Source organism: Brienomyrus brachyistius, chromosome 24 (genome assembly GCF_023856365.1).
Source record: "Brienomyrus brachyistius isolate T26 chromosome 24, BBRACH_0.4, whole genome shotgun sequence".
In the NCBI taxonomy this organism is placed as follows: domain Eukaryota; kingdom Metazoa; phylum Chordata; class Actinopteri; order Osteoglossiformes; family Mormyridae; genus Brienomyrus; species Brienomyrus brachyistius.
This window is the reverse complement of record NC_064556.1, coordinates 9,212,488-9,240,074: the sequence shown is the minus strand read 5'-3', so window position 1 is coordinate 9,240,074 and position 27,587 is coordinate 9,212,488. Positions and strand designations below refer to the sequence as shown.

Sequence of the window (27,587 nt, the reverse complement as noted above, 5' to 3'; positions counted from 1 at the left end):
TATATCGGCTATCCGCTTTCGAGAAGAAAGCATCAACGTGCATCAACGGATATGACAATGGGCATTAGAGTGGCCATTAAACAATACGGTCTACTCCTCTGGACACTCAGACAAGCTGAATTATTAATATATTCAAATGCCTCAGTCGTTACAGGGAACTCACTGGAAACGCTCATCAGACACGTTGCAGTGTGCTGTACACGTCTGCATATCTAATTGATGTAAAAATACACAGATGCTTCTATAAATAGCGTGCAAACAGCCACTAATCAAGACTGAATTTACTGCGTTGTCATGATTTGGCACTGATAAGGTTAAATCGAACAGCACCTTAAATTCATTTTAACAGTACACAGATTCTGTTTACTAAAGAATGAGTATGAATTGCATATAATGAACTTTGGGATCTTCGCTTAGATATCGGATAAAACCGGAGCATTGCAATAGGTGTAGAATGCAAAAGATAGTTGATCGTTACACAGACTTAACGCTAGATGGAGCAAGTCGTTCATAACTTATCTAGAGTCCGATTTCCCGGCTCAGTCTGTGCATTTTAGTTTGATTCCAAAGAGCGGGTTTTAAGCAAAGTTATCCTAAAATGATCATACATTTTCCTTCATTAATCTGAAAATGTTATTAAATTAAATATATCCTGTCTGTTTCTGATGAAGTAACGGTCCAGGACATCATTTGCTCAAACTCAATATTTTAATTTGCTGAAGGACTAATGCAGAAATATTGTATACAGGGCCTCATTACAGACAGGACAATTGCATTCCCCCCTCCCCCCCTTCCTTTTGCGCATTGCAATAATTCGCTTAAAGAGCAATACAGGATTGTTTCTCAATATTTTCAGGTCAACAAGACAATAGGTCTGTCATGAAATGACACTTTCTGCTATCAACAAACAAAACCATGACAATGTTAAAAATGTTTAATGTTTAAAAATGTTAAAGACCGTTTAACTTAAATATACAAGTGCCTTAAAAGTGCTTTTCCATGATATTTAATTTTGCTACGTTTTTAAAAATCAAATTATAGCGCAAAACTTTAATCAACTAACAGTTTTTACGAGCAATGTAACTTAAATGTTTTTAGTTGCATTAAATATCCATCCATTTTCCAAACCGCTTATCTTACTGTGTCGCAAGGGGGTCCGGAGCCTATCCGGGAAGCAATGGGCACGAGGCAGGGAACAACCCAGGATGGGGGGCCAGCCCATCGCAGGGCACACTCACACACCATTCACTCTCACATGCACACTTATGGGAAATTTAGCAAGTCCAATCAGCCTCAGCATGTTTTTGGACTATGGGGGGAGACCGGAGTACCCGGAGGAAACCCCACGACGACATGGGGAGAACATGCAAACTCCGCACACATGTGACCCAGACGGAGACTCGAACCCGGTTCCCAGAGGTGTGCGGGAACAGTGCTAACCACTGCACCACCATGCCGCCCCCTGCATTAAATATAATTTATAATACTGCATAAGTACTAGAGCCCATTCAGCATTATTTGACCTGGACACAAGGTGCACGCAAAAAAAACCTCATCTTACAGTAGCTGTTTACCTTTCCACCCCAATGCATTGGAAACTGCCTGGGCCATTTGTCACAAGTGGTCGATGACAAGGGTCTGATCTCAGGTGCTTACTGGGCTGGGGGACCCGGCACTTAAGGACGAGGGTTTTAAGTGACAGAGCCTCCCTGGAGCTTAAGGTGGAACCTTTAATTTTACTGCCTGTCCGCGGAACCTGACAGACTCAGTCACATTTATATAGAAATAACCTCGACCGCCACTGCTACACAGAAAGAGTGGACACTAAAATAACTGTGTTCTCAGGGTGATTTAGCATTGCTCCTTATGTAACGTGACAGTGAAAGGACAGGATGCTGCTCCAAATGGAGAACCGGCAAGGTGAACGGTTCTGCATGCCGTTCCACGCTGCCCATAGTCCGGGGTTCTGTGTTTGGATGCTAATCCCGATTCTAACCGTGAGGTGCAGCCGCTGCGGTGGATGGGCCCAAGTCACAAGACACTGACCTAAAATTAAATTATATAATAAAGAAATCAGCACTGAGACTTAATGAAGCTGACGTCTTCAGTTAATTTCATAAACCTCCGTTTGTGGCCATTCAACTGAACCTAATAGTTTCTTAGTTTCCATAATTTATGTGACAGCCAGCTTTCCTAATCTAGTTCCAAAGTAAACCATCTTACTGTCCATTGCCCAATATAGGCCTTAAATCCTCAGTATATAAATATTTCATTTCACGAAACATATAAATTATGTCTGCCCTGTGATGGGTTGGTGCCCCATCCTGGGTTATTCACTGCCTGTCCCCATAGCTTCCGGGATCAGCTCCAGAATCCCACGACCCTGCATAAGACAAGCGGGTATAGAAAGTGGATGGAAGGAAATCTGATCCATAATGGCCTTAAATCATTGTGAATAAGGCTTTTGTGGCGATGTTGCTTAGTTCAGGATCGATCGATTTATAGCATCAGTTTGAAAAAATTATCCTGCTGTGGTGGAAACCTGCTGGGGGGGGGGGGGGGTCGTCATTTTGGTCAACCACTAGGGGCGCTGTTGAGCTGTGACATGTTGCCTATCTATTGGTGAGTCTGAACGGGAAGCAGGAAGCAGGACCACTGTCTGAGGCAGCATCTGCTGCTATCCCTTAACAATGTCATCCTCTCATGTCGCCATCCAGGACATAACAGAGAAGATCCAGCAGGTCAATGTGACTAACTCAGGATAAGCATTTCTTGAAGGCTTCATCACCATGGCAACACTCTGCTTTATACCCTGTAATAATGTACATGTTTACATCAATTTGTACATGATCAACCCTAGAGTTCTGCTATGCTCTTCCCTTTGGTTCAGCACTGTTCTGACTATTTGCATGCTGCACATAAAAGTAGGTTATTGGAAAGACAGTATTTTCAGGTCAAGGTCTTCATCTGGTAGCCCAAGCTCATTGCCAGCAATGAATTTATACTGTTACAGGAACAACAGAATACAGTTCCCATTTTTCACTGCACTGGGGGTTACTTTGAGGTGTAAAGCACACATTACATGTAGTTCCTAAAATAATATAAACTGAATATCGCTTATTCTAAATGGAGAAAAAAAGGTTGACAGGAAATGCATCAAACAGACGAAGAACTGCAATTTGATGGCTTCTAATGTCGATGTCTTGATCCGCAGGCCAGGAGCTTAACTCATCATAGCCTCCACTGTCGGGACATTTTGTGACCACACAGGAGAACCCAAGGAAGGTGCCTGTCTTTCATGCTGAAATATCAAGACTGTTACTAAGAGCAAGGGACTGATTACCTACTGTAGATAAACTCCCGCACAGTTCACAGCTGCTGCTATTGTGTGTGTGTGTGTGTGTGTGTGTGAGGAGAGGGGCTGCACTACATTTTTGTATATTAAAAAATGGTCTTTAGGTGCAAAGTGATTATTTCGTTAAATGTCCAAAAAGTTCTGTCTATTCCACCGCTGGAGGCCCGACTGTCCCAGGACGTTTGAATATGTTCAGGAGGTTTACAAGCTGACAGCATCCACATCAAAGAGTCTTCAGGCCGCACAATTTGACTGTGATGCCAGTCGGTGTCTTTATCCCTTCTTCAAGTGTCATCCTTCTGTTTGCGGCGTTTAAGATCAAGTTCTAATTCCGAAACTGAAATGGATGAAGCATCCGGTGGAGAAAAAAACATCCTTATAATGCTAATTAAAGAATCCGACACATTTCCATAGCCCAGAGGACTCACAAACCAGCACACTACACTGTTAGTAAATGCATTACATGGGCAATTCTACTATATGCTACAAAGTACAGCAATCACTTGTAGAAAAACAAAGTAGAGCGGGCGTCATGTGGTTTGATCGCAGCCCTGGCGTTTCTCTGAAATTTAAATCAGAGTGGACAGGCAGTGTGAAGAGTTACTTTGTGCTGATAGCAGAAGTGCAAAAGACAGGAAGGAGAGTCCAAGGATGGCGAGATGTTTTCACAGCGCTAAGCCTCCAGGCACCTGAAGCCAGTGACGGTTGCCCCGTCTGTCCGGCCGCCCCTAAGAGAACACGGTATTTGTGTTTCCATTCATCCAAGAAATGAAGCAATTAAAGACTTGGTGTGTGTCCATATGTGAGGCGCACGCTTCCGCGTTTCTTTGAGCGCGCGTATTCTGTCAAACACAGCTCCGCTGGGTGACAGTGATGATCAGTGTGACGACATATCGCAAAATAGTACTGACAATCACAATAAAAAAAACATTAAGCACAGCTAAAAATTTTCCTTAACGCCTCGAAGTGACAGAACGTGATTTATTTTTCCTTCTTCACATATCCTGAAATGTATCACTGTTATTGGATACTTTTAGATAGTTAAATACATTTCTAAAAAGCTGCAAGTTCACTTTTTTTGTTTTAAATTTCCCCTCCTATAATTTTTTCATGTGGTTCATTGGTTAAATAAACCGTTTAACTAAAGAGCTATTAATTGCGTTCTTTATTCAAATGATTCATTATAATTTAATGGTTTATGGAGACTAAGAAATTAACTCTGTGGAAGGCATTTTTGGTAGTTAAAGAAGCGCAAATTTTAAAGATGACAAGTGCGTGTGCCTAATAGTATAGTATATAACACTAATGGACAGGGATATTAACAGAACGGTTTTAGTTTGCACTTTAGTGGACTTTGCTCCTTTAGTGAACTCGATGAATAAACAACTGATCAATTTGAAAATAAACAGTAAACCGTCATCTTCTGAAATGTAAGGCATATGAATCCTGCCACCTAGTGGACAACAAATGTACCACAAAGTATTACAAGCTAGGGAAAAAAAAAAATCCTTTTGAACCCTCTGAAACGAAAAATAAAAACAAACAAAAAAAATCACCATGTTGCAAAACTCCATCTGTACATAGAGCACGATATAGAACTACATTTACATACTGCACAAGTTCTCCTTTCCTGTAGTAGTTCGCTAGTATGCGTCTTCTTTGACGTGCCTATTTGCACAGCCAAGTGCTGATGCTTTAGAAATTATTGACAAGGTTTTGTGAAACTGAATCAGATCAAATGAAATACCTTCACACCTGAATGACTGTCCCGCTGTTAGTCCGGTATGTCGCACAGAATGCGCTCCCTGTCAACATTTATTTCCTCCTAAACTGATACACTTAGCACAGAACATTTTCACGCTCTGACCGTGCACAAACCACCGAGTAAGACTGTCTGCGGTGTGCGTTCAATATGCCCTCCAAAAAGCCTCCCTGAAGACTCACAACAATGGCTGAATCGAAGCTGGCAGGTTTGCGGCATTAACAGTCTGCACTGTGCCAAAGGCCCCAATTCAGGAACATAAATTATCTGAGGCTGCGTTTTGCAGGTCAAAAGTGTTTCTTCCCAAACAGACGCAGTGCAAACATGGATTCTAGCGAAGATAAAATGTAAACGCGATATTAAACGTAACCAAGACCCATGATGTTTGAAGCCGCACAAATGTCTAGTTGATTCTAGTCGTTGATCATCATTAGCTGAAATAAGCAGAATCTTTAGACTGGTAAGATTTGCCATGAATACATATCTCTTAACGTCATATAGATGTATAAGTGCATCGTGTGCAGAATTCTGACAACAGCTTGTAGACATATTTTAACAAGATGAGCAAATCGGGCTGTTTATAGCTTCACTTTAGAGATCTTAAGAACAAACACAGCGTGTCCTTTACATCGGAAAGAGTCACGAGGGAATCTGAACCCGATCCCATAACCCACTGGGAGTGCAGGTGTCTCACAATGAAGGGATCCGTTTTGTTCCAGAATAACACAGGAGATGAACACCCCTATCATTGTTTCAGTCCCACAGAGCCTGATTAATAAACACGTTAATGTGTGACTGCAACTTTTTGCTTTCTGTAACTAGACAAAAAAGAACTTGCGTCACATTTTAATAACCAGATAAAAAAAAAAAAAAAGATTTTCCGAAGAGTTTCAGCATCTTGTCTCGCTTTATTTACCTGGAATACCACCAAATGCCGGCACTAGGTATACGCAACATCAGAAGGGTTTCAAGATTAAGAATTATGTCGATGTTACATGGATGCCCTTCATCCATTCATTCACCTTCATTTATTACACAAAATGATGTGACACAATTATTATTTTCTTAGAGAATTCTATAGTATAGGCATTTGATAGCACGGTGTGGACATTTTTGTTGATTCTGAGTAGTACAGGTTCTTTTTTGCCTAAATTATTCATCTTATCCAGCCCAGTGAATCTCTCCATCCCAACACCCACCGAATATCAATGAGTGAAAAACTCCCTGTTCTGATCTCCGTCCGACATGGGCGCAGAGCTCACGGGGTTCATACACATCAACTGCTGCCGTCTCCACTGCTAGACACATTTTGTCTTTCAAAAAGTAAACGATTTGAATGACCAATAGGAGGAGGACACCCGCGGACCCACAATGCCGTGTGTTAGCGATCACAGAGGTCAAGACAAAACCGCGGCACTTCTGGGAATCCCCAGAGAACACTCAGGTACTGTGCTGTATATGAGACATTTGGAACACAAATGTCAAACTAAATGTTTTGATGCATATTAATGAGATTTTTAGGTAGTAATTCAGCAACTTTCGAATACTTTTATATTTCTGAATTTGAGTAATTCCTTAATAGCATTCCTTAATGTCATGTAACTTTTGATGATTTTAACAGAAAAATGTAAATAAAACTGTAAATGAATAAACAAAATAAACATAAATAGTAACTATAAAGCTGACCTATCTATTTTGAATGCCTAGAGAAGGGGTGGGGAACATGATCCATGGAAGGCCAGTGCGGGTTTTTGGGATGGCCTCTCCATCAGCTAATAATAAAGCAGTGGATCACAGCTCCATTCCTCAGGAGCCACTGTTATTGGCTGATTGAGAGGCCATCCCAAAAACCCGCAACGGCCCTCCATGGATCATGTTCCCCACCCCTGGCCTGGAGGATAATCAGGACGTCTCCCAGCAGATATCATATAAAAAAAAAAAAAATGTCAGAAACCGTCATCCAGGCAACTTCTCCCAAACTTAACCTTCTTTAAGTTCCAACTGTAGTGAAATGAAATACTGAAATGTTGATTACGGGGATCCTCTGAGTTGTAAAACCGAATGGTCTTCCGTGTTTTTCTAAAGCAGAATAAAAGCTAAACCAGAAACTGATAATTATTCCCGATAATGGAACAACGTCACGTCAGAGGGACTCTGAGGTAAAGGTCAGAGGTCAAGGCTGAAGCCTGACGCAGGAAGCTGATTTGTTTATTCGTTTATCATCCCCTCAGCCCTGACAATTCATTATTCATCACGCATAATTAGCAGAAAACCTTGTACTGCTTATAAATTGTATGCCACCAAGTGCTGTAAACCAAACTGAGCTCGTTCCTGTGGCCCCTACAATCAGTCCTTGTTTGTAGCTATTTGTCTGTACAGTAAGTGTATACCAAAAGAAATGCATGTTATCATATATATAATAAATTAGCTATACAGTAAAATAGCAAGAATTTCTTCCAGTCTCCAAAAAGTTACTGATATATTACTGGACAGCTAGATGAACACAGCTTCCCAAATCTCTCCTCAGGGGCACCCCAGCCATTCCATGTTTTTGCTAAATTTCACCGCCTTAATAAATTTACCTAATTAGTTATCTAATTACTGAGCTACTGCTTAGCCAGACACGGCGCAGTAATGGTTGAGTAAACAAACGCATGAATGTATTGGACGGTTACTGCAAATCCTGGAGTGACTCTGGGAGAAGCTTTGGAAATGAAGCTTAGCGGCCAAAACCAAAAGGCCCTTCTCAGGTTTATTAACGTAAACTACTGTGTGTGTAGCCAATTAATACATGAAAACGACACGACATGAAGGAGCTGCAGCGGGCTTGATTAATGCATCAAGCAGAATCTGCATTAAAGATAAAGCGACTAAACACTGTCTGAGCAGGGAGGACAAAAGAAGCGGAATTTGTAAAAATGTAAACGGCCCACCTGTGTGTCTGATCCCCTATGCAGTGTGCTTTCAGCGACACTGCGATAATTGGATCACTGGATGGCTCATTGATGCAGTGGTTACATGGAAGGCTTTATAGCCATCTATAAGATAACTGTCACCTGCATTCTCTCGAAACTGTCATTGAGGGAATGAAGAACAGAGGGTGTGTGCTTCTGTGGGTTAGGACCCTATACATATGACCAGATGGTTGCTGGTTCAAATCCCCTGGCCAGCAGATTAATTCCCCTGTGCTTCCTATGAATCCTGAGCCTGATCCTGAGATTGCATGTTGCTTCTAGGTGTGAGAGCTAAAAACCTCACTATCATAGTCTGACGTCAGCGCTTAGGCATAACAGGACATTCACACCTTGTGAGTCCTGCTCTTCTAATTTCCAAAATTCCATCACTCTCCAGCATCGTCTCACTCTCTACCTGAAAGTTACTTTAGGGTATATTATAATATTCTGGGTTCACATAGAAGACAATTTAACAGAATATCACACCAAGATAAACCCTCAGACAGCGCAGTGAATTTAGGCTACTGTACATGGTGCTCCCAATATAGACCATTAATGGGAGCATACCTGCGTTTTTTTTTGCATTAAAGTTCCAAATAGTTGCTAATTCTTAAAGGCCTGTAGTGGTAGGTGCCATGAATCATCTTGGGCTGGATAAGCAAAAACGATTCCCCAATGTAGGCTGCAAGAAAAGTGGGGCAGACAGGAGCCCAGCTCTGCGTCATTCGAGATGTTGCTGAAGATTCCTGAGGGAATTCTGGGAACTGGGTCTAAACCATGTGACTTATAGTGCGATACTTTGACAGGTTCCAAACATTCATAAGGTTGCGTTCGGATGGGGGGCAGCGAGACGAATCATCAACGTGACCCTGATCCTGTCCATGTGTCAGATGGTGCTCAATCCCTTCTGGGAGGCACCACATGACCATCAGATATCTGCATGGAGACACAGGCATCCATTTGTTCATATGCAGTCTGACTGTATCCTCACTGCAACTAAAGGAGCGTGGGTTGCGAATGGGATGGCATCTCTAGGCTGCAGAAGCTTGTCATTGAAGCATCATGACTCAAGTTGGCCTCCTGGGGAATCATATCTGGATGTTTCATCCTGGTCCTCATGAGACAACATGGCTTGAAGTGATTAACTGCATTGCGGTAACACTTTACTTGACAAGGCATAAATAATCTGGTATTTTACTATTACTTACATATTAATTAACCGCAAGCTAAGTAACTGAGTTTTTCCTAAGTATTTGTGCTCTGTCAAGTAAAGTGTTACCTACTATAACTGCAGTTCTGCGCATGTATATTACTCTCTGCCTCCTACCTCACTGACCAAACAGAGTTGTTTGCTTTGTGCATATGGGTGCGGGACTGGCCTGGAAACAGAAAGCAACAAGTCAGTCAGAGATACGTCCTGTAGCTGGGCCAGTGTAACCAGTCGATTAGCAAAGGAAACTTTGTTGGTGCTGAGATTTTAAGACACTTCAGAAAACTCGTTCCGTTCACGGATTACAAAACTGGGTTATGAGGCAGAGCAAAGGCGCTGTGGGATATGGAAAAAGTTGGTGATACAAACTTGGGGAAGATAATCAACGAGCATAAACACCGAATGATGGAGGAGGTAAGAATGCAGTAAGGCTGGTCAATGACAAAATAGCTGCACGCCTTAAATATTAAAATAATGCTACATTAAAATATGTTCCGCAAAGAGTAATAACAACTCCCTGCCTGGTATTGCTGCCAGACATTTGTAGCTTAGACGTAATAAATGTCTTTTCTCTCTAAGAGAATAAAATTGCCTGGGGGTGTCAATAGTAAGTAAATAATTATTTCCTGAAAGGATGGTGGGTTTAGAACAGGGGTGGGGCACCTGCTCCATAGAGGATCGGTGTGGGAGTGTTTTTTTTTTTGGACGGCTTCTCAGCCAATAACAGAAGGTCCCCAGGATAGGAGTTGAGAAGCACTGCGTTATTATTGGCTGAATGTGAGGTCATCCCAAAAACCCGTACCCACACTGGCTGTCCGTGCAGCAGATTCCCCTTTGGGATGTACCCTCCCAAAAATCTATCAATCCAAAGCCATGCACACTTATACCCCTATAATGCGTTGATCTGACATGCAAATAAGACAATAAGCTGGCTTTGAGAAGGTCTGGGTGGGGGAGAAAAATGATGCCGTTTATGATTTACTGATTTCTATGTTTACCTCGTTCAAAGCATGGGTCATGGTTGGGGGAGGGCAGAGGCAGTCTGGAGTGTATGGAAATTAAATCTCGCGGAGAACAAGAATAAATAAGACAGACCATAATCAAAGGCCGACGGCATCCAGAAGTGAATTATTCGACTTCTGTCAGCCCTGAAATGAGCTCGCATCCCGGGCCCCGTAGAGCTGAGCGATGTGTGCCCCTGAAATGTAATTACTCTGCGTCCTCCAGCTGGGGATAGCTAATCCATTTTGTGTTTGTGGCTACAGCAGCAGCAACTGCAGCGATCTCGCCGGCACAGTGCGACTTTTCCGTTACTACCGTGCAGTACATGCAGGCATCTTAACTATCGTGCGCTGCAAAGTACTACGGCAGCCGGTCATGCTAAAGGAAAAGAAGATTCTTTGGGTTCTTTCATGTCTAAGCTACCTTAAAATGTAGCGATAAAATTGTGTGTCGCTGGCTTACGAGGACCGGCTTAGACACACGCCGCGATGGATTAAGTCATACTCCAGATTATGCATTTCACATCTGTGGCACATGTGACACTTTTACTTTTTGGGAGAAATCTGTGGTTCAGGACCTTAGTGCTGAACCTTCCACATCAGTCGGCTCTTTGACCTTCTTTCGTAGGCCTAACAACAGCCCTAGGTTATGAAAAAAAATAAAACCTAATATTCAATCAGTCGACCACAAACAACAAGCTATAAAGAATGAAGGATCTTGCTTTAATCAGCCTCACGGTATTTTTTTGGCCATGTATTAAACATAGGAATTTCAGTTATATCTGCTAATGGTATTCAGAGTTAATGTCGGCATTTTTTTTTTTTTCCGTTTGGAGTTATAATTCAAAAAATTGATTAAGAGGGATATATTCAGAAGCATATGCAGAAACCAAATGCTAATCTGAATTGCTTTTTATGACTAATTGCTATGAAAGTTTTAGATAAATACTTCAGTTTAATAGCTGTTAATAAATGGGCATTACAGAGTGACAGGTTCAATGGAGACTCGGGCCAGAACAGGCTTATGTTTGACTGTGAAGTATGAATTACAGTACGGTGATGTTAAATAGCTTCGGACTGCTGTGAAGCCTGTCTCGCTTCGCCGGCCATGCCCGCCGTAACCCTTGGATTATTAAAGGGGTACGTGCAGTGTTGTGACTATAGGGAGCACCAGTGACAGAACTAGAAACTAGCGCCACCTACTGGTACGCTGAAACTTTGCTAACGTGTGGGCGGAGAATTGTTTACTGGCGTCTCTGATCCCACCGTCTGTCCGCATTCAAAAACCGTGACTCGGACAGGCCTCTGGGCTTAAATGGCCGACAAATACTTCACAGTAGGATTTTAAGACGTGATTAGTAAGGATGTCATATTAGGGTTGCTAAGGGGTGGGGAAGGGTGGAGGGCCATTGAATAAAAGAAATCCTGAGGACCCCCCCATCCCTTTTGATTTAGAATGGTCAGATGTTCCTAGGAGGTACCTGTACAGCAGCACGACTCAAATATCTAAAACATTAATAAATATAAATGACATAATGAATTCCCTCTTCCTTTGTAAATTCAGTCACGTCGGAGCAGAGCTGCAGTGAGACGAAATAATACATCTGTAGTACGCCCTCTCGCTCTCTTTCTGTCTCGCCTGCTAACTCTCACCACTCTCCTGGGGAGCGAGAAACTCGACCCGAGTCATTGCCACTCCCTTCTGTGATCCTGAAGTGTGATTCAGCAAGGACAACGTAACACGCGCGGCGAGAGGAGGTGAGACCCACAGGTCTGCTTTACATTCGACACCAGGGGCCCGGCTGATGTCTTTGTGCAGCCTTCAGCATAGCTGCCTGCGAGAGAGAGAGACGGCTTTTTATTCCGATGCGTCAAAGAGCAGAGACCCGGTACAGGTTGTCTACATCACACAATATACTAAAAATGGGTAAGCAAACTAAGAAGCAAGCTTAGGTTTATTTAGGGTTGCCAAATTAAGAACAAGAAAAGAATCGCCCTAGAGGATTGCCATTTTCATAGCTTACAGTGTTTCACCTTTAATCTCTTTGTCTGTGTGCTGATCCCGAAGGGGGCTGCAGTTTGGATTGTGGAGAATAAAATGAGTTTTATGTGCTGCATAGCTCATAAAACCTATCTGTAACATCCTTTAAAGTGGCATGCCTTTAAATTGACCCTGTATTTTACTTGATCATTTCTGAATTCTAACCAGAACTATACTATTGTCAAATATTAGCATACACGCGTCCCCCAAGACATCATGTGTTTCCAGAAACCAAATTCATGCATTTTCATGCCTTGCAAACCAGATGGTGACGCATGATGATTCAAATACTGAATGAAAACAAATGATTGATCACAATGTTGAATGCAATTAAAACTGAATGCTTGGGCTATGTACCATAGCATGCAGTAAATTTGACTGAAACAGAGAAAAACTACATCTGATTCGGACTCTTCGGTGTTTATCTATTGATGATTATCCATGGCGCTTTCAATCAGTCCACATCTGGGACAGGGTTGCAAGGAGGGCTGTAGCAGCAAGGGCAACTGGAAGGGTGCATCACTCTGGATGATATGCACTGGGAAGGGTGGACCCAGTATGGGACGCACCGGGCAGGGTACAGGCTGGATGGGACTCACTGGGATGGGGGTAGCCTGGAAGGGACGTACTGGGCAGGGTGCAGGCTGGATGGGACGCACCGGACAGGCTAGAGGCTGGATGGGATGCACCAGGCAGGGTGCAGGCTGGATGGGACGCACCAGGAAGGGTGCAGGCTGGATGGGACGCACCGGACAGGCTAGAGGCTGGATGGGACGCACCAGGCAGGGTGCAGGCTGGATGGGACGCACCAGGCAGGGTGCAGGATGGATGGGACGCACCGGACAGGCTAGAGGCTGGATGGGATGCACCAGGCAGGGTGCAGGCTGGATGGGACGCACCAGGAAGGGTGCAGGCTGGATGGGACGCACTGGGATGGGGGTAGCCTGGATGGGATGCCAGTCCATTGCATGGCAGCCCCACACAATAACACACATTTCAGGCGATTCACAAATCTTTACACACAACCCTAGACGTGTGAGCAAACCCGACTCCATGATGAATATAATGTATGAACACCTCATGCCTACAGACTGATGGCTTCTCTAAACATTACTATGTGACATTAAAAAGTTGTATCTAGAAAAATAACCTTGTAAAATTCTCTCTTGCTGTTTCCTGACCAGCAGCTACTCTGCTTACTTGGGAGGGGGAGTTTTCCCAAAAGGAGTTTTGTTTCACATACAGAGCAAAGGCACCAGAGTGGCATTCAGGTTTCTGCTACATCTTTTCATTTCTTCAGGCTGAAGACGGCACCTCTGTAGTCGTGCTTAACCGTTTCGTAATTTTCTACTAAGCTTTCCTCGAGAGCCATATTTACATCTCTCACCGCACAGCAGCAGCGTAGCCAACGAGCATAAGTGAACCCTGTAGGGATGCCTCATTTGATATGTGGTCAAAACGCAGAGCGGTGAGACCATGCTATCTGCTGAAATCACATTTTAAAATAGTCTACACAGTGTTAATAAATCTCCATTGTCAAGCAATAAATTAACATCAACCGACAGTAATTGGAATTCTGGATAGATGATGCCCCTTTTCATGACTTGGTTTTATGACTGAGGGCTGAGGGAAAGTGTGGAATTACTAGCAGCGATATACAGCGTGTCTTAGGTTACCGGCCTGCCTGGCCGCCCGAAAGCGAAAGGCCTGTGTAAAGCATGAAGCGTGGCACTACATGGGCGTCCAAAAAAAGCAACTAATAAATAGAGAAATGCAGCAGCCCTACGCTTGGCAGTCATATGCAGTGTCCTTCTACTGCATAAAGTAAACAAGCCTGGGCATCGGCTTGCAGATAGGCAGATGCTACGTGTGGAGACTCGGGCCAAGCAACCACGAGCTGGCGACGGCAAGTGATGACTCAGCGAAAAGCCATGTGCGAAAGCCAGGGGAAGAGGAGCGGGGCCAGGGGTGGCACTGGGAAGTCGGGATGGGAGCGGGATTCAACAGCGAGCCAGGATGGGCGTGCTGGAAATTTTCTTCACCTGGCACCCACCAGGTATTGCCAGCAGCCAAGCTGGGATTAAACGCCCCGGAGCGTCTGCCGAGGGACGAAAACAGCTCCGCGTTCTTAAACAAACCGCTAAGACGTTAAGGGTGCGCCCAATGGCCGTAGCAAGGGCGGGCTGGAATGGAAGGAGCGGGATTGCGGCAAGAGGCCTGGCAAGCTTCGGCCGTCACGCCCGATGCGGTGCTGCTCGTGTCAGACCGCGCGCTCAGCTCCACGTACATACAGACGCAGACTGGGAGGCCCGCAGGACGGATGCTGATGTGGGCATGTTTCTCAGACAGGGATCTAGAGGAACGATGCGGCCTTTGCAGACGTTACGCTCAGCAGGCAGGCGCTTGGAAGAGGCACAAACACAACACAGGGATGGCATCTCCCCTGGGCATTCACCAGGCAGAAGACACACACACACACACACACACACACACACACATTGGGCATCTATGTCTTTATGGGGACCGTGAATTCATTTCTATGGGCAAAATTCTTGCAGTGCACATAGCATCAAAATAACAGGTTTTTTTTTATCACATTGTGGGGGAATCTGGTCTCCGCAAAGTAATAATTACAAAAAACACATACACACAGTCACACACACACACACACACACATGCCCTCAGCATATCCTGCATGGAATCAGCACGGACGGATCCGGAGCTTTCCAAGCTGAGCAATGGAAACGAAATTCAATGTACCTCACTGAGGAAAGCAGGCGTAGAAAGGAAAATAGATAAAATGTAAGAGAGGGATCAAAGGGTGTCAACAAACCTTCAGGTTCTGTACTTTCTTTCTGGGTGACTTGCTTCAGTGGACAGCAGAAGATTTCATGGCACTTAGTGCGAAAGGGAGACTCTTTTTTCCTTATATCTGCAGAATGGATGGAATCCTGCCGTAACATAATGTACTCCTGGGTACCGGGGGCAGCGTCATCCTGGACTGTGGTCATGCCATAAGAAAAGGAACCCAGGTTAGAACCCAGCCCACTGCAATAATAATAATAATAATAATAATAATAATAATAATAACAATAATAATAATAAAGAAACAATTACAATGGAGAAACAGGCATCAATAACAATGACAGTAACAGACATAACAGGGAAGTTAACTGCTTAAGGACTCAGCACAGCTAAATAATAAATAGTGAACCTAAATAAAAACCTAACAATGGAATCAACAGGTAAGTGAATTATATTGGAAGATGGGGGAAGGTTTATGCAGCAGTTATGGTCGGAGGAAAGTGGGGCAAGGAGGAGATGTGCAGGACAGGGACTGTATGACAGAAGCAGCCGTTGTAGGTGGGGGGTTCTGACACCTTTCTGAGGTAAAAATACAAGTGTGAAATATTATATATAATATAGTCTGTGTGTTTGTGTGTGTGTGGATTAGGGTTATATTACATTGTGGGGAGCAAATGTAATAATGTAATGTAATAATGTAATAAAAACCAGTGATTTCTGACGTTGTGGGGATCATTTTTCAGGTCCCCACAAAGGTAAAAATGACTACTAAGGTTGTCATTCTTGGGATTAGAGTTTTCCCCATAGAAATGAATGGAGAGTCCCCACATAGATAATTACAAACTTGTGTGTATGTGTGCGCGTGTGTAAATATACACTAACCGTGAAATACAATCACACAGGTGTGTTCCCCTTTCGGGATTGTTTTGACTGCTTCGGTTTCATTGGTATTTGTAGAGTTCATGTTAATTGAAATATGTGCAAAGCCTGAACGACTTTGCTGCATAATGAATAAATCTCCATGCTGGTTAATGAGTTTTGTAATGTGTTTGTTGGGGGGGGGGGGGGGGTGGTGGTGCCCGGGGCTCCAGGTGGCAAAAGTTACATTGTCAACTTTATTTCTAATGGACTTGGACGTTTCTCAACTCTCATTTGTCATGGACACACAGAACGACGGTAACTGCAATGAAGTGCTTACCTGAAAGTTCGCTCTCTGGACAATGCAAATGCATGATAAAAGAAGAAGATACAATAAGCATCATAATACAAATACAATACAAAAAACAGGCAAAATAGACTGTATTGACATTATATATATATATATATATATATATATATATATATATATATATATATATACAGTATATATAATCCTTAAATTGTTGCAGTACGATAAAAAGATAACTAAGGTGTATACGAAGGGGTGATCAGTATACAGAGTTACCTCGACCCACAAACAGTGCTGTTCACCAAATGTTCCAAATTTTTTTATTTTTTTGTACCGGTTCGCGAACCTTGTTTCAGGCTGCGAGCCCACAAACATCCCCCAACAGCGCCCAAAGAACCACCCAAAACACGAAGAAGTGTACATTATGCCCAAGAACGGCTGTGGAATGTATAAAAAAACTTGTTGTCTTTTAATGTCAATTGTTTAGTTATCTCGGGGGGGATGTTCTGTGGTTCTTTTCCGTGTTTTGGCGTCTTTCGAGCGACCAGCCCGCCAACAAGCGTACGCTCAGTTCTGTGCTGGTCCACCTTCTGTAAACGTGTGTTCTCTCTTTCCATTTTTTAATCTTTAAGGTTATTTTAATTTAAGTCTATATTCTTGGTCACAGAAAAACATAAAAAAAAAGGTTGCAAACTTTTCGGGTTGCGAACTGAGTCCTAGAACGAGGTAAGACTGTACGACTGTATATTATGCATTATTTATTAATCTATTTCCTGTTTGATAAAACTGATTTGTGCATCAGGCAGACTGAGCCCTGACATTAAACAGGTTTCCTTGATAGTACTTTGCTTCACCTTGATCTAGCCCCTTGAGTTCACTGTAAAGAGAGACATTGGGTGTTTCTCAATACCAAGAACACAACGATCATTCTTGGGGTCATGGCAACCGAACATAGGCTGAAATGAATCATGGGATTGGTCTCTTTTGGCCGGGATGCAACTGATGTATCCTTGATATTTGAGACTGTACAACAACAACATCCGGCTATTTTTACCTTCGTCTATACTTCTGTTCTTAGTGTTAGAACTGTACTTAAACAATGGAAGATGACAAAACAGAGAACACTCAAGTATGCATATTATAAACATCCATTCACTCACTCCTAGCTGGTGCAATTTTTATGTTTCCCAAATAAAACCAAATTCCTTTGAAGAGGAATTTAATCAAATCAGCTGACTACTATATTACTCCCCATGAGCAAATCCCCTTTTCACCTATGTCATCAAGCTCTCCAGGAGACATACATGGGGAAGTCAGCCAGTACACCCCTGGAGATGGGGTGTTAAGGGCCTTGCTCGGGGGCCCACAGACGTGTCATTATTCCACCAAGGCAAGGGTTTAAACCAGCGACCTTCCGCTAACAGACACAGGTTTCAGCCCACAGAGTCACTCACTTACTTCATGTCACACTCTTCTGGTCGCTATTTCACCTAAGGCATTTCATTTATTTTTATTTAAGATCTCATATTTATGCCAAGGTCATGTTAGGCTAATTAAAAACATCGGATATGCTTTTAATTCGTTCTCTTTTATTAACTCTTCAAGCTTTAATATCATCCCTCAAATTCAGCTCCTACAAAATTACTTAGATCAAACATGCACCCATCCTACCTCCATCTGCGCATCCTGGCCAGGGCCACCTGCAGTCTGTTCCAGGAAGTACTGGGCATAAGGCAGGGGGACAGCCTGGACAGGATGCCAGTCCACCATGGAGCAGGGGGACAACCTGGACGGGATGCCAGTCCACCATGGGGCACGGGGCAGGGACAGCCTGGACGGAATGCCAGTCCACCATGGGGCAGGGGGACAACCTGGACGGGATGCCAGTCCACCATGGGGCACGGGACAGGGGGACAGCCTGGATGGGATGCCAGTCCACCATGGGGCAGGGGAACAGCCTGGACGGGATGCCAGTCCACCATGGGGCACGGGGCAGGGACAGCCTGGACAGGATGCCAGTCCACCATGGAGCAGGGGGACAACCTGGACGGGATGCCAGTCCACCATGGGGCATGGGGCAGGGGGACAGCCTGGCCAGGATGCCAGTCCACCATGGGGCAGGGGGACAACCTGGACGGGATGCCAGTCCACCATGGGGCAGGGGGACACCCTGGACGGAATGCCAGTCCATTATACGGGATGGGGCAGGGGGACACCCTGGACGGAATGCCAGTCCATTATAGGGAAGGGGGCAGGGGGACACCCTGGACGGAATGCCAGTCCATTATACGGGATGGGGCAGGGGGACACCCTGGACGGAATGCCAGTCCATTACAGGGGATGGGGCAGGGGGACACCCTGGACAGAATGCCAGTCCATTATAGGGAAGGGGGCAGGGGGAGTGGCGTGCGGCCACAGCGAAATGCCGAGCCAACTTGGCACTTTACGAATATTAAAAAAAAAAAGAAAACTGAATCACTTAAACAGCGTTGTCTGACAAATCCGAAAGGTATAATGGTGCTAACTGACCCCCCTGTGGGAAAAGGACGGATTCCAACCCCTACAGTGTTGCTGAGGGGAGACTTTCAGAGCAGCACTGTGAGAGATTAAATCAGGCATGCTGCTGAGCTAGCCATCCTGCTGCTGGTATTCACCCCCAGGTAAAAACTGAGGTGCCAATTTACCACCTTGTCCATTTCCCATTGATGCGGCCACTTTCTATAGCCTCTGGATATTTCCGCCAAATCTGCCTTCCTTAAAATGGCAGAGAGCAAAGACAGAAAGCCCGAAGATAAAATATTAATGGGTCTTTGAATAGCTCGGCCCACCCTGCAGCACCCTTCCTGAAATCTGACCCAGAATAATGCCACGTTTCATTTCGACAGGGCAACCATTCACTGATTCCGATTTCCAGGCAAAAATAATTTCCATTAAAATTTAATGTGTTTCGTGTACAGAAGCTGTCGGCGTGTCACACTTTTCAGACACAGTAAGTGTATTGCTTTTCCGACGCGTAACAAAAGCCCGAGTTCATCGGCTACGTCAACAAAAACAGCGTAAAGCTACGTGTCGCGGCCGCGGTGCTTTCAGGATCTGCCTCGCGGCAGGACCGCTGCACTGACGTTCTTGGGGCTACGCCGCAGGTTTCTGCGAAGGACCGACGTTGCACTCTGATTCCGTTAGCGATTGTTGCCATGTGGAACCCAAAGCGCCCACTTTCGTAAATGCTTTCATTGTGCAAATCGCACCCTGAGTTATTAATGGCAGCAGAGGCAGCAGAATAGCAAGTGAAACTTCTGTGTAGATTTGCCTCCAGTCCCCCCCCGGCCCTTCACCCCTTGGCCCTTCACCTCTTGGCCCTTCACCCCCCGATTTGAACTGCGCTGCTCTGTCATGCTCTGGCCTTCACTGAAAAGACCTTGATAGATTGAAGGGTCTGTCTCTAGTCTCTGTCTCCCGACTGGGCAGGAGTGCTCAGAGTCGGCCTCGGAGCAAAAGACTGAGATATCGTTGGGACGTCCTTGGTCATCACCCGTCATTCATACTAAGAGAGCATCAAATGAAGGCGTGAGAGCGTCTCTGATCTTGCCTCAGGTGTCTCTGCTAATCTGGTCATTGAGGCTATCAGGAGGGTCTTAGAGTAAGACCAGCGCTAAGGCAATTTAATTCTTTAATTCTTCAGTCATGACACACAGGACTGCATATCCTTATTAATCCACGAGTGCTTCTCTTGGATTTAAGAAAAAGAGCTGAACTGCACATCCCACATGACTGACTTAGAACTGACATGGTGGCAGGACTTCACAGAGACATCCGAGTACACAGTGAAGGAGAAACTGTGAATGATCAACACTGAGTGCTGTTAAGGCCCCTTCTGTAATGTATGGACTCATCTGCCTGAAATCCATCTCGGCGATGCAACAGGCTCTTCGAAGTTGCAAAAGATGCACATGATAAGGTTTTCCTTTCATGGGTCATAAGCATGTTATATGTTAACTGGCGGGCGGCATTGGTGGTGCAGTGGTTAGCACTGTTGCCTCACATCTCTGGGACCCGGGTTCGAGTCTCTGCCTGGGTCACATGTGTGTTGAGGGCTGCCCCCCCTCCCCCATCCTGGGTTGTTCCCTGCCTCGTGCCCATTGCTTCCCAGGATAGGCTCCAGACCCCCCGCAACCCAGTAGGATAAGCGGTTCGGAAAATGCATGGATGGATTAACTGACCCAACGTTTCATTTATACCTCACCCAATATTTTTATTAATGATGTATTTGATGTACTCTCTTCTTGCAAAATGACTCTCTGAATCAGACCAGCTCACAATAAAATGCATTACATAGCAATTTGAAACTGAAGATCTTTTAGCTTAGCAGTGCTCACAAAACGTCTTTGAACGCTTGCTTAATTCAGTAAACATGTCGCAAAGCATAAACAAGCAATGTTTAACATATCTGCACATATTTTCCACACAGACATTATCTTTTTATTAAGTGTCATAATTTTTTATAGTATTTTGTTATTAATTGCGATTGTAGTCATTGGCTCCCAAAGGGAAAATAAATAGAAATATTTGGTGTTTTGCGTTATTGCAAAGGCGTTCATTAAAAAGTACCCAGTGAAATAACTCTGTCAGTGTGGGTTTCAGTTTACTACTACCTGGAATTAATGTTTGATTTAAAAATACTAGATTCTAATATGATCTATATTTATGTGAACAAATGAAGTGATGATTTTTGTTACAAAAGTGTTAATTTTGCAATATTTTCTCCCTGAATTAAGCAGGCGCCCCAAGACTTTCTGTGAGCACTGTACCTTTTTAACATGAACCGTCTATCCAACCATCTTCTCGTGTCCTGATCAGGATCTGGGGTCTTTCCCAGAGAGATCAGAGGACCAAGCTGGAGAAGATCCTGGGTAGGATGACAGTTCGTCATAGAACCGCAAACACTCACGCATACAGCCATGCGAGCGATGGAGAGACCCAAAACCCCAGAGCCGTGCAGTCATGAAAGGGATACGGCAGGCCGGTTTATTGTTTTAAATATACAGTACCTCATGACTTCAGAGTCACTGTAAAAGCAGTTCTCTGCTCCCGGATAATGCAGTGTATTCATATTGGACCTGACAGCCCCCGCAACAGTATAATGACCCCCAAAGGGGGTTTGTTTTACGCATGCAAAACAAACAGTGACCATGCCATCTGTTCCCAGGATGACCTGAAAAACTGCACTGATCACAAAAGCGATCCAAAATGAACCTTTAATGCAGTAAGACAGGCAAGGTGCATCGTCTGGCATTCAACAAAAGAGCTGCATTAATTCACCTAGACCCAAATCCCATAGGCTACATAGAAAATCTGTGCTAGAACCTTTCCGTTAAATGCATGAAAACAGAGGGAAGACGCTGCGATGGCAAAGGCTCCAAAATCCACAGAAATGATCTATTTTAACTTCCTGGTCACATGCGCTGATATTAATAATACCATGTCATAACATAATCCATAATGCACAAGGTCCATAAATCTTTGATAATATGTGATATAAAACTTCTCCAAACTGTAATCAGTCTGTGTAAATTCTGGAACTCATACAGAATAAAGGAAATGTCTTCATTCAGTGTGAAAAATCAGGTTTTTAGAACAACACAGAGAACTATTTAACTCATCTACAGTGTCACCAAACACTGTCATCAGGTTGCTGTCTGGCTCTGACTCTCTATAGTAAGCATCACTGTATTCCAGCGGGACCTCTAAGCACACAAACATATAGAGAGTTCCAGGAAGTTCCTGTAGAGAAACTGTATACATTAGTAGACCAGGGACCTCAGCCAAATGCAAGAAATTGCAGAGGCGGCGCAAATTGAGACAGCTGTCTGCTATTAATCCGTAAATTGCAATGTGTCTTATTAAGCAGAAATGTCCAGTTTTCAACATTTACAGTTACTACTTATGGTCTAAACAACCCCACCCCACTGCAACACCCCACTGCAACACTGACTTTCCCAGCTTTGGACAAGGCCATCACTGCGCACGAGGAACTCAGGAACACCACATTCCAGAAGCTACCCAGCATGCCGATTCAGACTCTGCCTCCATCCTTTCCCGTATTGACCAAGCAGCCCTCCACTGTGACTGCACTGCTATAATCACGACGCCCTCGGTCCAATCTCAGGCCAAGCCCTCAAAGATTGACTGAAAGAAATCCCACGCAAGCATAGTCTGAGTACCATACGTCCATATTGTTCAAAACAATTAAGTGTGTCAAAATCATTTGTCTCTCTCATTTGCCACCGTGTCCCTCTAGAAAGAAAACTGATCGGACTCCAGGGATGCAGGCTGGGGCGGAAACAAAAGCCCTGAGAATAATAACAACAAAGAGGAAGAAAAAACACACTCACTGGCTGTATTCCCAGTGCCGAACTCAATCATCCCTCTACAGTATTGACTGATAACATCCAAATTAATTAAGCTGTGCTTTATTACGCCTCTACAAGGACCATATGAGCAGGGCCGGCGGGAGGAAATGCAGGTAGATGTGACCGAGACAGATGCTAAGATTATAAACATCTGTGACTTTAAAAAGGGAAACAGACTAATCAGGATGGAGTAACATTACAGAGGCGGCAGACGCTGACGACGAAGCAACACTCAGCAGTATCATTACAGGGCTGCGTTTCCGTCTTCAGTCTATCTGTATATTCGGTTAAAGAATAACATAATTTGATCTTAAGTATGGGATGATGCCTTAAAAAGTTCACTTTTAAATGCACAAATTAGTAAATGGTGTCCGATGTTAAAATAAGACGACTGACAGTGACAGTGGCTATGCATACACACACACACACACACACACACACACACACACACACACACACACACATACATATATATGGATCTGAATATGTAGGCTCCAGGCTCTGTGTGACACTGGATGTATGCATGTTTATATGTTTTTGATTATAGTCTTATGCGGTACACTCCATGGGGGGGGCAAAGTAGGTCAATCACAAGGCTGCCCCCCCCCCCTCCAAGAGGGAGAGAGAGAGAGAGAGAGACAGAGAAAGAAAATTTGTGATATCAAAGGGATATATATTTTTATTTAGATTTTTTTTCATATGTGTATGTATATACAGAGTAAACACACACACATTACATGAAGAGAAGTGGAGGACCGCACCTCTAGATCATTAAATTCTGGTGTTTCGTTCAGAACCATTGCCACAGGTGTATAAAATCAAGCAGCAAGTCATGTGGTCGAACTCACAAACATTTGTGAAAGAATGGGTCGTCTTGAAGAGCTCAGTGAATCCCAGTGTGATACAGTCATAGGGTGACACAACTGCAATAAGTCAGTTTGTGAAATTTCTTCCCTGTTAGATATTCCAGGGTCTGTAAGTGGTATTATTGCAAAGTGGAAGCATTTATGAACAGGAACTCAGCCATGAAGTGGCCGACCACGTAAAGTAACAGAGCGGGGTCGCCGAGTGCTGAAGCGCATAGTGTGTAAAAGTTATCAACGTTGGCTCAATATCTACGGAGCTCCAAACTTCCCCTGACATTGACCCCAGCACACAAACTGCTCTGGGAGCTTCATGGAATGGGCTTCCATGACTGAGCAGCTGCATGCAAGCCTCACGTCATCAAGCAAAATGCCAAGCGTCGGATGGTACATTGCCACTGGACACTGGAACAGTGGAAATATGTTATTTGGAGTGACGAATCACACTTCTCTGTCTAGCAGTGTGATGGACGAGTCTGAGTTTGGCAGATGCCAGGGGAATGTTACCTGTCTGACTGCATTGTGTCAACTGTAAAGTCTGGTGGAGGAGGGATTACGGTGTGGGGCTGTTTCTCAGGGGTTGGGCTTGGCCCCTTAGTTCCAGTGAAATGAATTCTTAATCTTTCAGCATATCAAGACATTTTGGACAATTTTGCGCTTCCAACTTTGTGGGATAAGTTTGGGTAAGGCCATTTTCTGTTCCAGCATGACTGTGCCCCAGAGCACAAAGCAAGGTCTATAAAAATATGGTTGGGTGAGTTTGATGTGGAAGAACTTGACTGGCCCACATAGAGACCTGACCTAAACCCCATCAAACATCCATGAGATGAACCAGAACGATGCCTTCACATCCAACATCAGTACCTGACCTCACATATAATCTACTGGATTAAAGGACAAAAGCTATGTTTTATTTCAAGAAGTTACTATATTCGTTACTATATCTGTTATTTCTGTAAACCTTTTTGAAATTCTGAAGGAATTACTGAGAAACTACTGAAGGAACAAGTCATAAATAACACAAGTGAAATACCGATCTCATGTTTGTTCGTCATTAAAGATTCGTGAAAGAACTTCTATCTGAAGTAACTATATTTGTTCATGATTTGTTCGTGATTTGTACTTCAGTAGTAACTGGCATATTACTGCCCTGTCAAGTAAAATGTTACCATGCAAAGCCTTCATATATATATTTATATATATTGTAGATGAACTGGCTGCAGTCAGACATACAGCATACAGTCAGACCATCTCCTTTGCTCACTTTACTATTGACAACTGAGGGAGTATCTGAGCTACGGACTCGGGGCCTGGCACAGGCGAGGAAAAGAAGGTGACGATCCACTTGTGGCTCCAAGGGACAACAGGGGTTTATTGGGGAAACTGAACACACTGGGGTAAAACACAAAACAGAAGGACCAGGAAGGGTCAAAATGAAAGACAAACTAAGAAACCATACTTAACATGACTAGGAAGCAGGACTGGGGAGACCAAGCAGACTGACATATACGCAGTGGCACGAACACCAGCACAGGAATTAAGACACACAATAAAAGCTGAGGAACGGAAAACCAGCAAACACCAATGACAGGTGAGGTTGATCATTGGGCGGCTTCAAACCCACGACCGGAAAGAACCAATCACACGGCCACACACTCAACCCAGTGAGCTAAACGGCATTCCAGGGAGTAAGGGAAACACATAAGGATTATCAGACAAGGAATGACAAGACAGGATGACCAGCAACTCCTGCTGGCCAAAGGAGGAAGAGACACGGAGGGCAGGATCAGATGGGCGCTGACACTGACAATCTGTGACTAAATGTGAAGAAATACTTTGTATTAAAGAATAGTGGTATTTGGATTCACCTTGATAAGGGAAAGAGCTCATTGACTTTCTCATCCATTTCTCTGCTTAAAAATAGTACTTTGCATTAAATTCACGACATAGTGTGGAAATAATCACTTTTTTATGACTAAATATTTTTCAGGTGTATTTTTCAGTGACTAAACCTCCAACAACTCTGTCAGAGATTGTCCTGTAATCATTAACACACCAGTTAAAGTCACAGCATTGCATTTCCATACTTTCATCGGCATCAGGAGCGGAAGGAGAACATTTTGGAACATTCTTGTTTATAGACAATGTCCATAGTTTCTATAGTTCTACAAGAGAAATGAATTATTATTATTATTATTATTATTATTGTTATTATTCTGCTTTGTGCCCATAGCCTCTGGGATGTCCCTGAACAGAATAAGCGGTTTCAGAAAATGGATGGATATTATTATTATTATTATATATGGGCATTCTTACAGCACACCACAGTAAACTCTCTGCAGCAATCCTAAAGTAGCAGAAATAACTGCTGCGGTCCCAGTCTGGTGTCTTTACACAGAAACTTTCTCATTCCTGGCTCCCGGAGCCAGATCTCTCTGTTATGGAGATGAGTATGAGCTTCATTTCCAGGCACCCTGGCTTGCTAAGGCCCTTTCTCCCATACGGTGTTCCTCTATAGCCCTCCAGCTAAACAGCCGTCACACCCTTGGATTATGGCTCTCCCTCTGCTAACATACCTCATGCTAAAAAAAACCCTTATTTATCTGACTTATTTTGGTTCCCATCGCAAAATTGTTAAGAGCCAACTGTTGCTAAGGCTCACTCTTTGGCAGAAACATAAAAATAGACTTGAAAAGCTTCATGTTGATGACAAACAGCAATTATTCTGGGTTCACCCACACAAACCTCCTTATGTGAGCACGTCACCTCTGAGATGGGCCCGATCTCCTTACCTCTGACCCCTCTATCGGTCGGCGGCCGATCTCCAGGGGTGTCATGCCATTACAGTTCAATGTGCAGCAACCTCTACATCACTGTGGTCAATTTTGGCTTGGTTTTTTTTCTCCAGGTTTTGAATACTGACAGATTCCCTTTCCCACCTATTATGATTATTGTCAGCATCTTAGCATTACTCTCAGTGTTACTCTCAGCATTACTCTCAGTGTTACTCTCAGCGGTACTCTCAGCGTTACTCTCAGCATTACTCTCAGAGTTATTCTCAGCATTACTCTCAGCATTACTCTCAGCGTTACTCTAACATACTGCATTAGAGATCCATTAAGTACAACTATATAGGCTCAGCAGATCGTCTTGTGACCTCACTACCAAGAGTTTCAACAGTTGCCTCTCGACAAAAATAACAGGTTATTATCAATGGATAGATTATTCTGTTTGAGGCTTGTAAACACAGAGTGACCACAGTACAAACATTTCATCCGAGGCATGTGGACTTCAGGCAGGCGAATGAGGGACGTCCGATGGGGGGTGGGTGCTGGCTAGGCTTAAGTGGTATTATGGTAATACCTTAAATCGCATTAATTTCCTTCTAACCCCCCCCGCCCCCACCCCACCCCCGTCAAATTGTATCAGGAAATGTTAGAGTACCATTGCTTTTTAAAATACTCCCAAAATACTGTACACTGTGCCAAAATGTTGGGACGGAATGACAGCATTAAAAATTAGACATTGGCCAAGTCTGGCGCTGGCATGGGATGCGGGGGGGTGATCCTAGGTGTCACCTAATTTTCCCGCCGCTGAAAAGCGGAACGACACATTTCCGGGACACTGTGCACCATTGTGCCTGGGAGCTGCTGCCGGTCGGTGCGAGACGCCTGGAAGTTCCAGGAGAGGGGAGACGTCTGCATAGCACAACATCCGAAGCCTGTGAAACAGGTGCTGCCCAGTTTTAACTCATATTAATCATGGTAGTTAATGTCAGAGAGAGGAACCCGTTTCAGCGTCGTGCTCAGCACCGGCCCGTCTGGCTTTTGCAGTCGGGGGATGGAGGATTCAGCAAGAAAGGGAGGAAACATTGCCTGGGCAAATTCACTGACCTTGTCAATGACTTATAATAGTCCTTCTGAAATCCAATTATAACCTAATTACAATTTAAAATTAAATTAACCCGTAATAATTAACATACTACAACAATGTTTTATGGGGGGAAAAAGAGAGACGG

General features: G+C 43.9%; 1 protein-coding gene and 1 long non-coding RNA gene across 2 annotated transcripts in view; one reads left to right on the top strand and one right to left on the bottom strand.

Moving 5' to 3' along the window:
* Positions 1 to 27,587, top strand: part of LOC125719855 (uncharacterized) — a 351,742-nt gene that overhangs the window by 244,141 nt on the left and 80,014 nt on the right. The gene's annotated exons all lie outside the window — the stretch shown is intronic.
* The window catches only part of LOC125719845 (fibroblast growth factor 13), a 105,240-nt gene that overhangs the window by 36,919 nt on the left and 40,734 nt on the right, over positions 1 to 27,587 (bottom strand). The window contains exons 3-4 of the mRNA XM_048994646.1: positions 16,327 to 16,341; positions 15,157 to 15,324 (exon numbers count right to left, since the gene is read on the bottom strand). Of these exons, the coding sequence (XP_048850603.1) occupies positions 15,157 to 15,324; positions 16,327 to 16,341 (183 nt within the window). The remainder of the gene's footprint in view (positions 1 to 15,156; positions 15,325 to 16,326; positions 16,342 to 27,587) is intronic.